The 15744-nt window shown below is 39.1% G+C and overlaps 1 protein-coding gene across 1 annotated transcript; it reads right to left on the bottom strand.

Annotated features, from left to right (window-relative positions):
• Window positions 1-2127: 2127 nt before the first annotated feature.
• Window positions 2128-15432, bottom strand: mief2 (mitochondrial elongation factor 2). Its single transcript, XM_042484598.1, has 8 exons — window positions 15263-15432; window positions 11241-11400; window positions 9035-9200; window positions 8786-8877; window positions 7585-7761; window positions 5827-5990; window positions 4517-4669; window positions 2128-4026 (listed from the first exon to the last, which is right to left on the bottom strand). The coding sequence occupies exons 2-8, from the start codon at window positions 11376-11378 to the stop codon at window positions 3519-3521; spliced, it is 1398 nt and encodes a 465-aa protein (XP_042340532.1). The 5' UTR covers window positions 11379-11400; window positions 15263-15432; the 3' UTR covers window positions 2128-3518.
• Between the last annotated feature and the right edge of the window lie 312 nt (window positions 15433-15744).

Genomic DNA, 15744 nt, shown 5'->3' with positions numbered 1-15744 from the left:
AAAGTGTAACATTTTGGTCTCAGTTGCCCCCTGGTGTCTGGCTGCAGTATAGGTTGTAAAGCCCGTCCCTCCATGTTAGTAAATGCCAAATAAATGTTTTCCCAAAGAGTACTTCTGTCACTGAAGGTAGTTCTTATCACCCTGATAAGTGTTCAAATGTTCAAGTGATAATTTTTATGATAAGTTCAGTTTTCATGAGTTATTCAGTTCTACAAAAAGGAGCTTTCCCACTATGATTGACAGCAGTGGTCAGACAAGTGTTTTGGTGGGACCTCCCCCACCACAGATATCACTACTGCGCAGAGTCCTGATCTCAATAACGTCACCTAAGCAAGACGGCAATGCCTGTATTCCAGATGTTTTAGCCTCACTTAAGCATAGCGGGGGTAAATGGGGGCATGTTGTCCATTGTTACATACAATCTATGGTTTTAACCACAGCTGCAGCTAACTGTAAAAATCAAGAATTAATCAATAAATAAAAAGCTTGATAAAAATACATAAAATTACGCTGATATTGTTGGATAAGCTTGAGCACATAGGTTAAAGTTCACATTTAAAAAAAAAAACAATTGCTGTTATCATTCATCTTGTCTGTACTGGTCCTGAAGAGATGGGGGACAAAATCAGTCCTTATTCTGTGTAAATATTCAAAGTTTAGCTGAAGCTAATATGAGGCTCCATTACAGCTCAGCAAGCAAACAAACAATTTGAGTTAATACAAAGAGGGAATTCTGCACTATAAGCACTCTAACTCTGAAAGACTTGGTTTGACTTATTCAGCCTGCTGAGGTCCCATTTATTTTTAAGGCAGTTATATTTCAGGATTTATTTTCTCACAGATTGAGGACTGAAGATTGTTTTTGCCCCTTATCACTTAAATTGGAATCAATTTATAAACACTACTCCTCTTTGCCAGTGTGGACAGGGAAATGATTATAGCACTGAGTCACTCTTTGGATGTACATGCAGCGTAAATGTATTGTTTTAAGACAAACTTAACGGTGCAGTCTAAAGGATTTAGAGGAATCTGTTGGTATAAATGGAATATAATCTTCATAATTATCTTTTCATTAGTGTATAATCATCTGAAACTTAGAATTGTGATTTTGTTAGCTTAAAATGAGCCGTTTGTATGTACATGTGGAGTGGGTCCTCAGATTACACCATGTATCAGTGGCCCAAAACGTACGCTGGCTCTAGACAGGGCCTCTCGTGTTTTAACTATACCTGAAGGCCACTGTAGGTTGTACTTCTCACTTGGAAAGGGAGGTGTGGGCAGAGGGGTATTCAGTTGGTTGCAATTTCCAACTTCACTGCTAGATGCCACTAATTCCTAAACACTGCACCTTTAATTTGAGTCCACGTCACATGCTGGCAGCCATCGAGCTCAGCTCTTCAGACTCTCAGATGATAACTTAAAGAACTAACTGAAAGCATGATGTCAGCATTTTGAAACATTTGCAGGGTTCCCATACATTTTCAGTGACAAATTTCAAAACTAAAAGCCATGACTTTTCAAAGACAAATAATTTTTTTTTTCTTGCAAAATTTTCCTGATTTTTTTTTTTCAACATATCAACATCAGATTTTGTACAAATAAAATTTTAGCTTGCAGGTTAATGAAGGGACAGATGTAACGCGGGGAGAATATGAAGACAGACGTGATGGTAAAGACAGTGTCACACACTGACAAACATTAGAGCTCTGTCGACAACTACAGAAAACACATTTGCCATCATGATGCCTATTGTAGAACTTTATCAATTGATGATTATTGTAATTTCAAAACACAACCAAATGCAACCACCTTTCCAAAACTTTCACTGATTTTTGCTAGTTCCATGACTTTTCCAGGCCTGGAAAAAGTCACTGTGAAATTCAATGCCTTTTCCAGGTTTTCCATGACTGTGGGAACCCTGCATTTGCATGACACTAGCAGAATAAGATGACAAAAAATTATATAATGCTCTTCAGTTAATGGCAGGGGGCGGTAAACACTGACACTGATGAACAAAGGTGTATGAAAAAGTTTTACATGCAGCACGGGGTTGAAACTTATTTTTTAGAAACTTTGCTTTTCAAGTTAGACAAGTTTTTTTTTGGCAACTAAGCAAGAATCTAAACAAATGCTTTAATTTTTATTTGCAGTGTCACTGCTCAATCACAGAAAATCTCTTCCAATCAGCAAGAAACCACAGCTGAAGAAATGGCCACAACATTCATACGGTATCTAAAAGTAACTGCATAAAATTATTAGGCAACTTAAATCATAATGTTAAGGGTTAATTCACCCAAATAAGATTGGCAACAGACTGAACACTAACAAGACAAACAAAATAAAGCACACCTCAACCTCCTGTATGATAAAATATACACTTTGCATTAAATAAATCCAACTCAGACAGACTAAATAGTTTTAGAAGTGCATCAAAGCCTGTTGGGTTTCAGTACATAATTATTCTGCATAGTTAGAATATAAAGGAGATTTAGGAAAATTATGCAGAGCACACACTATCACCTAGAGGCTAAAAAGAATGAATGCACTTCAGCAATTAAGTGTCCTCTGCTGTTATCAGATAGAGTGAACTGTATGTGCTGACCATCACTGCCTCCCTCTGAAAAAATAATAATCATACAAACTTAAATGCAGACTTGGCTGCGGTGTAATGCTGTGTTCACACTATGAGCAACACAGCAACAGTTACAATGCATTTTCCATGGAAACCGGTGACATGAAGCATCAAACAGACGCCTGACATTTGTCGCTGCTGACGTGCACCGGTGACACTCTACTGATAAAAGTTGTGTTTGCTTCAACTTTTGTCAGCACTCCAATGATGCAGTGAAGTGTCGACCAATCATATGGTTTGTTTTTTGCTGTGGTACTGTGTTATGTAGCTTAGTTAGCTGGCACTATGCTAGCTGTCTGTGCCTCTTGGCACACACAGGGATGATGTGGGCCGGCAAAATGTGACGTTAAAGTGGGGCTCAGATACTGACCATAAGCATAGATTTTTTACGACTAAATACAAACTTTAGCTGACGTTAAGTCAAGGTGCTATGCGGCAAGAAGCAGGCACACACAAGGCTGTGACGACGTACCTACAATAACGAGTGTATGAAAAACACTCTCTGTGATGATGTAGCTGTGTCGCTCATAGAGTGAACGCAGCATGAGGATCAGGCACATCCTGAAGCATCGTTTCAAATATCTTGATAAATACTTCCTTAGCTTCTTTACTTGTCCGAGTGATATGTTTAGCTCGATTATCACTTTCATATCTGCAGTCTCCCTAAAGTTTCTCTTCCTCCAGTGTAGACATCAGTGCATGGTGCCTGCCATTATGTCATTTCAACTGTACCCTTTTCCCTTGAATCAAAGCGGGACGGAGGAACTAAACGAGAGTGGGCAGCAGGAAAAGTACAACATCTTGGCCTTGAACCAAACGCCCTGGAGGATAAAAGATTACTCATTTGATCTGTGTGTCAGAGCTTGATAGATGCGTGTGCAGCGAGTTATATGAACAGTATTTCGGGCTCTGACACAGCGCAGTAAAGCATGAAGCCCATCTGGTCCACCTGGTCCTCTGACAAGCCGCTCAGCAGATTGACAGCTGGCTTAAAGTAACTGTGTAACGCCCCTTGTTCGAGGTAGCCAATCAGCTCTGTGATACACTGCTGGAATCTCGCATCCAGGCTGCCCTCGGACCAGTCGCTGTCACTGTCACTGAGGTGCAGGATGAGATTGGCCAGCGGGGCGGCCTCGAGCGGCCTCAGAGCGGGGTTCAGTCTGCACACCGCCTTAAGGATTTTAAGCATGTGTCTGCGGTATCCGTCATCAGCGGTGTCGAGCTGAGCCAGTCGCTGGGTCTCCCATGGGTAGAGAGACAGGTGCCAGGCGTTAACCCAGGGAGAGGTGAGCTCTGGCTGAGCCGTCAGAACCACGTCCTCCTCCCTCAGCAGAGGCAGCATGGTGATGAACAAGGACTGATCACTGCTCTTTGCTGCTTCTTCATTTCCAGGCCTGAATTACAACCGGAGAAAGTCAAGTAACGCACATCAAGATTAATCCACACAAACATCATACAGAATATTTAAACCTTTTTTAAATTATATTTGTTTTACACATAGTCGTTTGAGCCTCTGTCCATATATATAAAAGCATCAACTAATTCAGCTTTTGGGAGAACAAAGATTTTCTTTTAGCATCCTGTTTCCTGAGGGGATTTGGACGGGTTTGTCTATAATTGCCTTTTTGCAAAAAGCTGTTACGCATCAGAAACACAACTTAGCGACAGATAAATGGATAACAAGTAAATCAACAACATAGTTCTTTACGAAATTAACAGCAGCTTACCAATGAAACATTGACAAAGTCAACACGTCACATTAGTTAACTTCTGCATCAACAACTATTAAATAATGTGCCATCACTGCCTTATAAACCTCAAATTCGAACTTCTGATAGTTCACATAACTCATTAAAAAACACAAAATAAAGAACAGACACACACCGAATCTCCAGTCTCAGGTCTGGTCCTCCCAGTACGGGTCTGACAAGACAGTCCAGAGTGCTGCTGATGGACGGCCAGTTTATAGTTTCCATGACAGCTTTACTAAACATGTTCACAACAGCCTCTGCAGACAGGTAACCACCCACCAGGTACCTGCAGGACACAACAGGAGACTGCTTTTAGTGAATGAGCCATTTTTCCAGTAGAATGTTTTAATGCATACCTTGTTTCATGCTGTGATTAAATATCTTGCAGCTGCTTCAATGTAAGTTACGAAGGCTGATGTAAAAGGTGCATACATTTTGCATCATGCTTTATGCTTATGCTGCTGAATTCTGTTTCTCAGTGATTTAATATTAAATGTGAGCTCATAAAGGCCGATCAGATCAACCAAACTGGATGAAGTCTGTGGTTTCATAACACATATCAATCGGATTCAGTATTAATAGAGATGTATTGATTGAGGCTTTTTAAGGATCCTGTCAGTGCATGTCTGAGATGTAGATTACAACTTTAGTAAGTTAGAGCAAAAACAATAAGTTGATTGACAGAAAAAATCATCAACTATAAGGAATTCATCATTCCAGTCATTTTTCAAGCTAACATGCCCAAAATAATCTGAATTCAGCCTCTCAAATGAGGCGAGTGGCTGCTTTTCTTTCCCATTTGTCATTGTAAAGTAAATATTTGGGGTTTAAGGACTTCTGTTCAAACCAAACAAGACATCTGAGGATGTAACCTTTGGTTCTGCAAAGTTGTGATGTGCATATTTTGACTATTTGTTGCCATTTCATAGACTAATTAATTAATAATAATTTTTAAAAATCCTAAGACTTTATTTAAAATGAAAATTAATGTATTAATGTAATGTAGATCTAGTTTTGGTTATTTACTGATTCACATGAAAAATTGTCGGCACATTAATTTTCCTGACAATCACTGCAGCATTAATTGCTGTAAAAACACAATTATTGCAAAATATCAGTAATAATCTGCTAGTAACCCTAATGAACCTGATTTATTTATAAAGACAAAACACATTAAAAATACAGTTGGTAACTTATAAAAAAGTTCACAAGCCGTGATTGACATGATTGGCAGCTGTGTTAGAAACTCCTCATCTGATTGGTTGTTTTCATTCACAAACAGTAAGACCATCAGAAGCACTACAAGGCAAAAGAGTAGACAGAGGAGTATGATTTCTTTTCACCAATTATCTGTCAGCAATTATGAGAAAAAGTTATTTTTATGTAAAAATTACCAACTGCAGTTTGCCTGATGAGTAAATAATCTTAAATATGTGTGATCACCTGTCCCAGTAGCTGCGTCCTCTGGGAAAATATTCCAGATTTACCCGTCGAACCATCCAGTGCAGCGGGTGAGTGAGCAGTGTCTCCTCTCCCGGGATGAGACGCCACAGAGAAGCTTCCAGCTGCAGAGGCACCAGCAGGCACGCGTGGTCCGCACTGACAACCTACACATAGAAACAAACCCACATGGCAGTCATCAAACACCTTACTATACGACATTGCTGAAGGGTAAAAGAAAATTGTTAAAATGTATCATCAGAAAGTAAAACAATTAGGGTTTGACAGATTATCGCCCTTCCCTACTATCGAGGGTGATAACTGGTATTTTGCTGATTATCTGTATCAGCGTTTTATTCTAATGATCGCCGCTAAAATTAATTAATGAAAAAGTGTAGGTATTACACTCAATCAACATCAGGGAAGGCAGTCTGGGATACATGCAAAGAAAGTGTCAGAATGGCAGGAACTCTTACTGTGTGAAAGCTTAAGGAGTTATTTTTATTAATTCTTTGCTTGTTTAAATTTTCTCTGAGCTTTAATTAAAAAAAAAGTTGTTGGGAACCTTTCTGTATGTGATTTATGATTTATGATTTATGTACAAGTTTCTGTTTTGATTAAACATTTGTTAGAGGCATTTAAACAAAGTTTTGTGTTGGAATTTGTTATTTTCCAAATTCTAAATTGCAACAGAAATGTTTTCATTTTTATTGTAAATGCAGATCACTTTCGAATATCAGTCATCGGTCTCATTAGCTACTAGGGATGTAACGACTCACTTAACTCACAATCCGAGGCGATTCACGATACTGGGTTCACAGTACGATTTTTTTACGATTTTTGAAAAATATTAAACGAACTTACAGAAAAATTATGACTAAAACTATTCTGTTAATCATTTCAAACAAAAATTATACAAAATACTGCATTTTCTCCTCTTTTCTATATCAAATTAAAAAATCCTCTTTTTTTCCTGAGGTAGGGTATAAATGCATAACACAAACTATGCAATGAATGCATTTCTGGACATTCAAAATGTTCTCTGCTGTTAAAAACAACAACAACAAAAAACCTTTCACTTGGGACAGACCCTGCTGGTGTGGAAAGGTTTGCTTTTGCTAGAGGGGGAAGCAGAAAGGGCAAGTTTGAAAAACTAAGTTGGCCTTTTCCCACTCGTGGGTGATAAGATGGGCTCTCTCTTTGTCTCTCTTACTCGTTTGGGTGGGCGGGGGGGGGGGGGGGGGGCAAATGTACTTGTCAGTGTGGTTTGGCTGTGTAGTTGGAGTAACGTGCGTAGGCGGAGCGGAAAAGAGGTCCTGATGCTGCATCATGAAATGCACTATTTGTGTAGTACAACACCCTCTTGCAATATTTGCAGACTGTTTTTGTCTTTTGTTTTCTTTCCACCTTAATTTCTTTCTGACTTGAGGAAGCTTAAATGCCATCATTCTCCCGATCATGGATGTATTTCCCGATTCTGAAAGTGGATGGTGCATGTTACCTTGGCGAGGTCTCAGACATGATGTAGGACGTTGAACACGTAGTGACGTGGCAGTTGAGCGAGAGAAGGCATGAGTAGATTATGCCCTCTGCTGTTCAAATGGTGTATTTCACCGATTTGAATCTCCCATACTTTTTATCGATTTTTAACTGTCTCGCGATGCATCCTTACATCCCTATTAACTAATAATCTGCATCGATATCTACCCTGAAAAACCAACATCTGTTGACCCCTAAAAATAATAAATAATATCAGCGTACCTGCAAGTCGTCCAGCAGTGAGCCTCCGAGGCTCATTTCTCCCAGGGGCATGTCAGGAAGACGGCTATGCAGAAAGCCCTGGATCTCCGTACAGATGTCCAGAGCCAAAGACTGAGCCCTCTGGACGTCCTGTGGAGCGAGTGCTGCCCTCGTGTGATAGTACTGCTGCAATCGCTCCTAAACACATTTAACACAGTTCTCCAATGTTACAGAGCTCAGGCAGACTGCTTCCACACTACATCCATGTATGAGCATCCTTCAGAGAGGCACAAATACTGTGCTGCTGAGATAACAGCACTTAACATGCAGTTAACAAAACAGTTTGAGTTTTGACACTTCCACTGGGAAAACATACAGCTGTCTCTTGAGTAATATAATATTCAAAGTCATGTTTTGCCTCTAAGCAGACTTGGGAAAGCTGACAAGATGACGCTCTGCCAGTTAAGTTGCTGCAAGGAGGAAAACTAGCAGAGGAGCAGTGCTGTGCGTATTCTGTTAAAGAAGCATTAAATAGGCGGAGAATCACTAATAAAGTGTGGTTACCGCATTACAAAGAAGCCTCTGAAACAATGGATATTGCCATAGAGAAATGCACCACTGACTCTACTGTGATACAGACACAAGTCTTAAATTACAAGTTTGGGCCAAGAAAAGTCTAATTTAATGTTTTTTCCTCGGGTGTATACTTCACAGTATTATTTGTGAAAGTAGCGTACCAGATATGCAGAACAGAAAATTAAGATGTGCAACTTCTCATAAAAGATACAGTTTGATTAAGCTTTCTTTAAAGTCAAATCCTATTGTCTTAAATCCCCTCCTATGTCCAGTCATGCGTTTGTGGCTGCTCTACTAACATTTACTGAACAAATTATTTCATGTAGCTCACACAGAACAATCCACGACATTTCTGCTTATGTGGATATTCTGCACACAGACTCAAAGCTGTTTTCATGCTTGTTTGACTTCTTCTATACAGCCATTGCACAAGCACACAGTATTTTGATTATGCAGGGCTCTCGGGGCTCTGTGCAGCCTAACCAGTGCATAACAATGCGTATCCCCTAAGCACTGCGCTTTACAAAACATGTTACACACGCATAAATGAATGAGCCAACGCTGAGCAGAGCTCTTACAGCAGCTGCTATGACTGAATGCATAATCTATGACTTGAGGAGCTCTGGGGCAAAACGGCAGAGCGTACCTGCAAACTGAGGACGCACAGCTGGAGCCTCTTGGACTTTGACTCAGGTTTAGACTCCACAGAGGGCATCTGAGGTTGTTGGCACAGGTCAGCTGGTTGAGAAAAGAGGTTAACTGGGTGATCAAGTGATGTCCGAGGGCCAGAATGATGGTTAACATTTGCACCTTATTATAAACAACTCTATGTATTTCTGATGTTGTGTGTGTCTCATTTTGCAAACACTTTCAGTTGCTGAGCTGTAGCACATACCTTTCTGCTGCCTGGCTGCCTTGGCAACATGTTTCATCACCACGCCCTCTATGCCCTTCTTGATCAGTGTTGGGGAAGCAGAGACCAAACTCAACTCTTCCCAGCTCTCGGCCATCTTCTGCTCCACCTTCTCATCATCGGCTGCACGGCCCGCGCGCTCTATCAGCTAAACAGAAGCACTGGTAGTCACAGACTGCACCGCGTGACTGATAAAACACGGCCCAAATACAGAGTGCTTACACGGCTATAACCCGCAGGCAGACACATTTAAATTTAACAAGCTAATAGATATCATCAGCTTCAAGGAACAGGTCCATCCTGGGGAGTTTTTGCATTTTGCAGTCTATTAACTGGAAATTACATATTTTACATTTCTGCATTTTTGACTAATTTACTGTCGTCCAGGCAGCCGTACATTTTCATTCATTACTCTAACAAAAAATATATAAAAATTAAACATTTACAATGTATTACCGTGAGCATTTGCTGGTTTTATTTATTTTTTTGTCAACTTAGGCTAATTCCAGCGTCAGCTGCCAAAAAGCAATCATATAAATGCTGTCAAGACTCAGAGTCGACCTGCAAATTTACGTTTCCAACCATACTGGATTTAACAACTGATCAAAAAGCTTGGGAATGCAATCAGCCTATTTGTAGTCTGACAGGGTGTCAACAAGTATCAGAAACTGAAATGTAATGCTTTTTAGGACTCGTTCAAGATCATTTTTAATTAAATTTAAGAATGATTTTTCAACAAACAATCTTTTTCTTTGTCAAAACTTATGAGGTCCCATGCAGAGACAGGTTTTATGCAGGAACACTGTTATTAGAGTGAGTTAGGTTAATCTACATTATGCAAACAGCTACGTGCAAGTATTAAGTAAAAAGACAGTATTAGGTTCAGGGGCTTAATAATTATAATAAGAGAGTAAAGTGATACATCAGATTTAGTTAAAATAGCAACCACATTGCTTTTTCTAGAGCCGATGATTGAACTTGTTAAGGAGTGAGCCAGCTCGCTTCCCTCTCATCTCTGTTGACAGTTTCCCATTAAAAAGTACTGACGAGGCACTCGTGAGAAAATAATGGCGGGTGAAGACAAAGTTAATGGGCTGAATTGCAAAGCAAGCATTTTAATCATCCTTGAAACAAAGGTTTAGTTCGGTTGAAGATGTGGGAGAACCTTGAGTCATTTATTCTTTCATTGGCTGCAACCGCTTATTAAAACCTCCTCAGGGTCGCGGGGGGGCTAAAGCCTATCTCTGCTGTCATCGGGCGAGAGGAAAGGTTCACCCTGGACAGGCTGCCAGAATATCGCTAACACATTGAGACAGACAACCATTCACACCTACAGGCAATTTAGAGTCCCCTGCGTGTCTTTGGAAAGTGAGAGTAAGTCGGAGAACTTGGAGAAAATGCTGACACGGGGAGAACATGCAAACGCCGCACAGAAGGCCTGAAATTCACCCCGACCCATGTCCGAACCTTGCTGTGAGGCGACAGTGCTAACCACTACACCACTGTGCCGCCACCATGTGCCATGTATCGCACAGTTTGCTACAAGTTTGAGAGCAAGGTGGATAAAACAGGGTTGTTTTTTATGACATTTAACTTTTAGGCTTTGTTAACTGCTAACAAGTAAAACAATAAATAAAATAATTTGTTGAAGGGCAAGCAAAAATTGACTTTGGGAAGGTAGATTTCTGACCAACTTGCCCTTGGATAAGAAAGTTGCACTCATCGGCAGGTTTATAGATTCGTATTATCAGAAATGTGGACTTTCACACAGAGGAGCTTGACTCTCTCTGACAAAAATAAATTAAAAGATGGATACATTTTATTATCAACTTAAGAAATGTTAAAACTTTTTAAAGGATCTATAGACACGCTGTCTTAACAATAAGTCATTTTTGTATGAGATATTGCAACTTTCTGTATCTACTTACCACTTAAACATGCTACAGGTAATGAAACAGCCGTAGGATGAGCTGACAATCTATAAGTGGGCATCTCAACTTATGGACGTGCTAATTTTTGAGCACCAGCGAACCGCTCGTGCAGTTAAGGTTCATGAAAAATCCAGGGCTTTACAGCTCTTTCCCACCAGGTCAGAGTTTTTGCAGTAATGAATGTCTCCAAATACAGAAAAGTGAAGAGTGCATGAACGAGGCACTGATGTGGTACTAACAATCTCAGAAACACTTACCCGTTTCACTGCCAGTGTAGCAATTCCCAGCATGGCTGCCCCTCCAACACCCAGAACCAGCCGGGCGTTAGACAGTAGGAAGTCAATCACCACGGCGATGCCATCCTCTCCTCGCCTCCGACTGCCCTGGAAGTTCATTGCTTCCTTTTTTGTGGTTAGCCTTGGAGAAGAAAAATGCATAAATTGAAGTGGGTTAAAAGTAACTGTCAGGCAAAATGAACTTTACCTGCGGCATTATTTATCTCTGGAAATCAGGCGACGCAGCTGCACTTCTACAACAATGTCATAAAAACAGAAAAAACCATCATATGAACTGACAGGATATGCAATGCTGTATTATTATTCCAAGTAAAAACAGCCTAAATATCCAGCAGAGTAATATTAAAATATGTGCAGACAGGTAATAAATGAAATGAAGAACGGCATGTAGAGACTTCACAAATGCAAATGCCTTTAAACATGACACAAGGGGTCACTGAATTGTTTGATGGGTGTGAAAATATTGTAAATCATGAACTTCAAAATGATCTCAACCCAAGTGAACACCTATCATCATTAAAACACCAAATAAGAGAGTATTATTTGAATTTATTATGTTAATCCACTTAGAGATTCTGTACCAAGCAAAAGTAAAGCTGCCCTGGAGGCTTAATTTGCCGCTTGTCTAGACGGGAGACAAAATAAAGCAAAAATCTGAATATAAGAGTAGTAAAACACATTAAATGCAGACGCTTCCATGCACCAGGGCTTACTCAATGGATGGCGAATTATGTGAATAAAATGCTACAACTTTCACAGTCACCGGATCTCAACCCAGATGAACACCTATGGAAGATTTTGGACCAGTGTGTAAGACAATGCTCTCCACCATCATCTCCATAAAACCAAATTATCTAATATAAACTTCAATCCTCAAACCATTTAGTAATGTCTCTGAAGTCCTGTTGTCATGCACGGCTATGTCTGCTTTTCTGATCATCTGCTGCATTCAGGTCTCGCTTGCAAAACAGATTTTGATCTCAATTAACTGATTAGATGAAGGTTGCATATGTAAATGCAGGAATATCTTGTGGACGAATGTTTTTTATCCCTTCAATAGAGTTCCACAGACTTAGCAAGGTAAACTAAAGCTCTTCTGGAGATTTGTGATGGCCTGAATCAATACCAAGAGATTTTAAAAAATACACGCACATCCCGTAGTGGGTGCTGGATCCAAGATAAACCAAAATGGGAAAAAATAGAGGTCTGCACACAGAGGAGCTCACATATCTCTATTCTGACTCAACACCTACACACTTCAAATTGGTCTTTCCTAACCAATCTGTATGTGATCAGGATATAAATATATGCTTATTTTGAGGAGAACTTGGACATTTGCACCGTGCTTGTCATATTTAGCTCCAGGCACCCGAGATCCGAAAACAGCAACTGCAAATCATGCTTAAACCATTTCATACTGAGTGCACGTCCCCTTTCCTTGCCAAAGGTACAGGATCCCAAGAATGGAGACATGCTCTATTTATAGACCAAATACATGCCTCAGTCACACCGGCTGGGTCAAATATAAAACAACCTTCCTCTTCAGATTACAGTACAACAAATTTCTGCAGCGTGCTGAGTACAGAGATGACGCGTAGCTCACTTTTCTGTTTAATGTCAATTACTTTACCGCCAGGTCAAAGAAAGGACTCCTGACCCAACACTGATAACAGATGCACACAAATGGAGCAACTGATAAAAGGTAGATCAGTCAGTCAGTAAGCTATGACCCAATATGCTGTGTGTTGTTACAGCCAGCACTTCCAAAAAACAATTTATTCTGTAATTTCTGCTTAAATATACTTTATATATTAGCATTGACAAATTTATAGTACCTAACCCTTTAACTACCCTTTAACCCTTTATACGACATTATAGACCATATAATATGTTAACAAAATGCATCCATTTATTAAGTAAAAACAAACATTTTCCTTGTATAATATGTTGCAAAAAGTGCAAAAGTGAGTGTAATATAATAGGAGTCTGGGGGGGAAAGTAACATTATATAATAAACATCTAATAATAAATAAGAAAAAATAAATAGATGCAAATAAAAATAAATCCAGTGGAAAATAATCTGTGAAGTATTTATGGTTACAAAAAATGGCAATATTATATAATAAAAATCAGAAAATATAATTCACTCAATAAAATAAACAAACAAAAAACTATTTAAAAAAATAAATACATATAAGTACTGAGTTTCAAAAACAATAAGAATATATTGTATTAAAAAAACAAATACTAAGTTCAATATCAAAAAACAGAACTGAATAAAAATACAGTGTCATCAAAATAACAAAATGCATTGTATATAATCATTTATATAAAATAAAATTGGATTTTGCCAAGTTTTTAGTGAAGCAATTTGATTGCGAAAAAAATGTCTTCCATGCAGTTGCATTGCCTGTTAAGGGGTTAAAGCATCATTCACAAAGTTGTTCCTGTAAGTGACGGGACAGGCAGCCAATCTAACTGGGACAATAACTAAGTAATCTTATGATAAAAATGTTTTTTTATACTGTTTTCTTCTGTGTCTGTGGTATTTCTTATTGATGAAGGGTGGCTGCACTGCGATACAACAACTTCTTAAAGGACCTTAAACAAAGGATGTTTAAAAAAAATCATTGTCCTGGCTGAACTGCTGACACACTTATTTTATCATTGTACTTGGTGCACTTCTACACTGCTATCATTGAGTCCATCCTTACCTCCTCGTCCACACCACATCTTTATGACTTCTAATCCTGTGCACTGCATGTTGTTCTTAATACTGTAAACCTTTACATATCCCTCAAATGTATTGTTGCGCATTCCTGCCAAAGGGACTGTTCACTATTTATAAAGGGGGAGTTGCAAAACACTGGAGGCAAATGTGGAGGGACTTGAGGTTTTTATCCTGGCTTATAGGACGACCATGAAATTTTAAATGGTTGTATTTTGTATTTATTTTAAATACCCTCTCAACCCAAATCCCAGTGGTGGTTTAAAAGGTGTTTTATTTCAGAATCACCAACATTACACCATGTACATATATCATAGTCAGAAACTGCAGAAACAGAAATAATTGTCAGATTTTCAAATTCTGATGGCCCTTGAACATATCATGTGTGAGGCAGACTTCAGTCAGCTAGATCTACTTGTCTAAATTAAATTTTGTCAAAAATAAACCATATGCACTAACCAGATATAGTTAAATAAATAAACAAAATAGTCTGCACTCTGCATGACTGTGGTGAAAAACAAGGCTTATGTCAGCTCGAGTATTTACTTTTAACTTTCAAACATTAAAGGTATGTTTTGTTTTGTTGATTGTTTTTTATTCTAGTTGCATCCAAGTGCCAAGTCGCTGATTTTACCACAGTGGTGAACAGTTTTTCACTCCAATACCTACATTTAGCGTAAAAAAAAAAAAAGTATTAAAGTCAATTATACATTGGTTATTAAAGACAGAGTCGTGCATTTTCACCATGTCACTCAGGGAGGTTCAAGTAAAAATATTTGTAGGTTCAGGGAGAGTCTTGATTGAAAATAATAACAAAAGTAACAGTCACACCCGAGCCACTCCTCTGATAAAGAATAGTCCCTAAATCTTGGTACATATATTAAAAACTTATTTCTTTAAGACTGTCATTGCACTATTTTTCTCCTCTGTCTTTCTGTTTCTCGCCTCAGCATCAAAACACTGAAGCAGATTTATGATATGTTAACCCTGATTTCCCCTTGTGATAGTCCAGTGTTTCGATACGGTCTACAAATGTACTCCAGAGACTAGTTACATAATACTTAGTAACGTAAAACGATAAATGTCCTTCTTGTTAACCAACATGACCAAACGACGAACTAATTTCAGCTATTTTAGCAGCAAATAATAAACAGCTGCCAACTCCTGCTAACAGCTAACGTCAGCTAGTAAAGCTAGCCAGCTAGTTAGTTAGCTTCATTAGCAGTCAGTGACAGCTACTGTTAAATATACTTACCACTCAGTGCGGAGAGAAATATATTAATCCGCTTACACACCATTAGTGTTTTGATGAAATCCGTATTTCGATGGTCTTTAACGACAAAACGTGAAGTTACGTCGTATGTTTGACGGACATGGTAGGAGGGTAAATATAGCACGAACAGGCTAACAGCTGCTGTCTTCTTCTTCGTTACTTTAATTCCGGTAGCGTTGAACGTTCAGGTGCAGCAGCGCCTCCACGAGGAGCTCCGAAACACCTGCGGGGAGGTTCATTCAGCACTGATGGACAGCAGGTAAACCTTACTTAACCCTTTGACACCTGAATCGACATCAGTTTCTATGTGCTGTGTGCACGAGCATTAAACCCCTGAAACCTGGGAAAATTGGTTTAATTTATTTTGAAAACGCGGGGAAAACGTAATGAGCAACTTCTCAAAAAATGTCTCACAAAACACTAAAAATGAGCAAAGGGTGACCAAAACCTGAAAATTTTATTAT

The sequence above is a fragment of the Plectropomus leopardus genome, chromosome 4 (genome assembly GCF_008729295.1).
Source record: "Plectropomus leopardus isolate mb chromosome 4, YSFRI_Pleo_2.0, whole genome shotgun sequence".
NCBI lineage: Eukaryota > Metazoa > Chordata > Actinopteri > Perciformes > Serranidae > Plectropomus > Plectropomus leopardus.
The sequence above is the reverse complement of the archived record's forward strand: the minus strand, read 5'-3'. Positions and strand labels throughout refer to the sequence as shown.

What these genes read in the sequence shown, in the direction of transcription:
- mief2 (XM_042484598.1), bottom strand. Translation starts at nt 11,378, where the DNA reads ATGAACTTCCAGGGCAGTCGGAGGCGAGGAGAGGATGGCATCGCCGTG. An exon ending in GGCAGCCAGGCAGCAGAAAG is followed by an intron (nt 8,878 to 9,034) that starts GTATGTGCTACA and finishes TTTCTCAACCAG; the next exon opens with CTGACCTGTGCCAACAACCT. An exon ending in TGTGCGTCCTCAGTTTGCAG is followed by an intron (nt 7,762 to 8,785) that starts GTACGCTCTGCC and finishes AAATGTGTTTAG; the next exon opens with GAGCGATTGCAGCAGTACTA.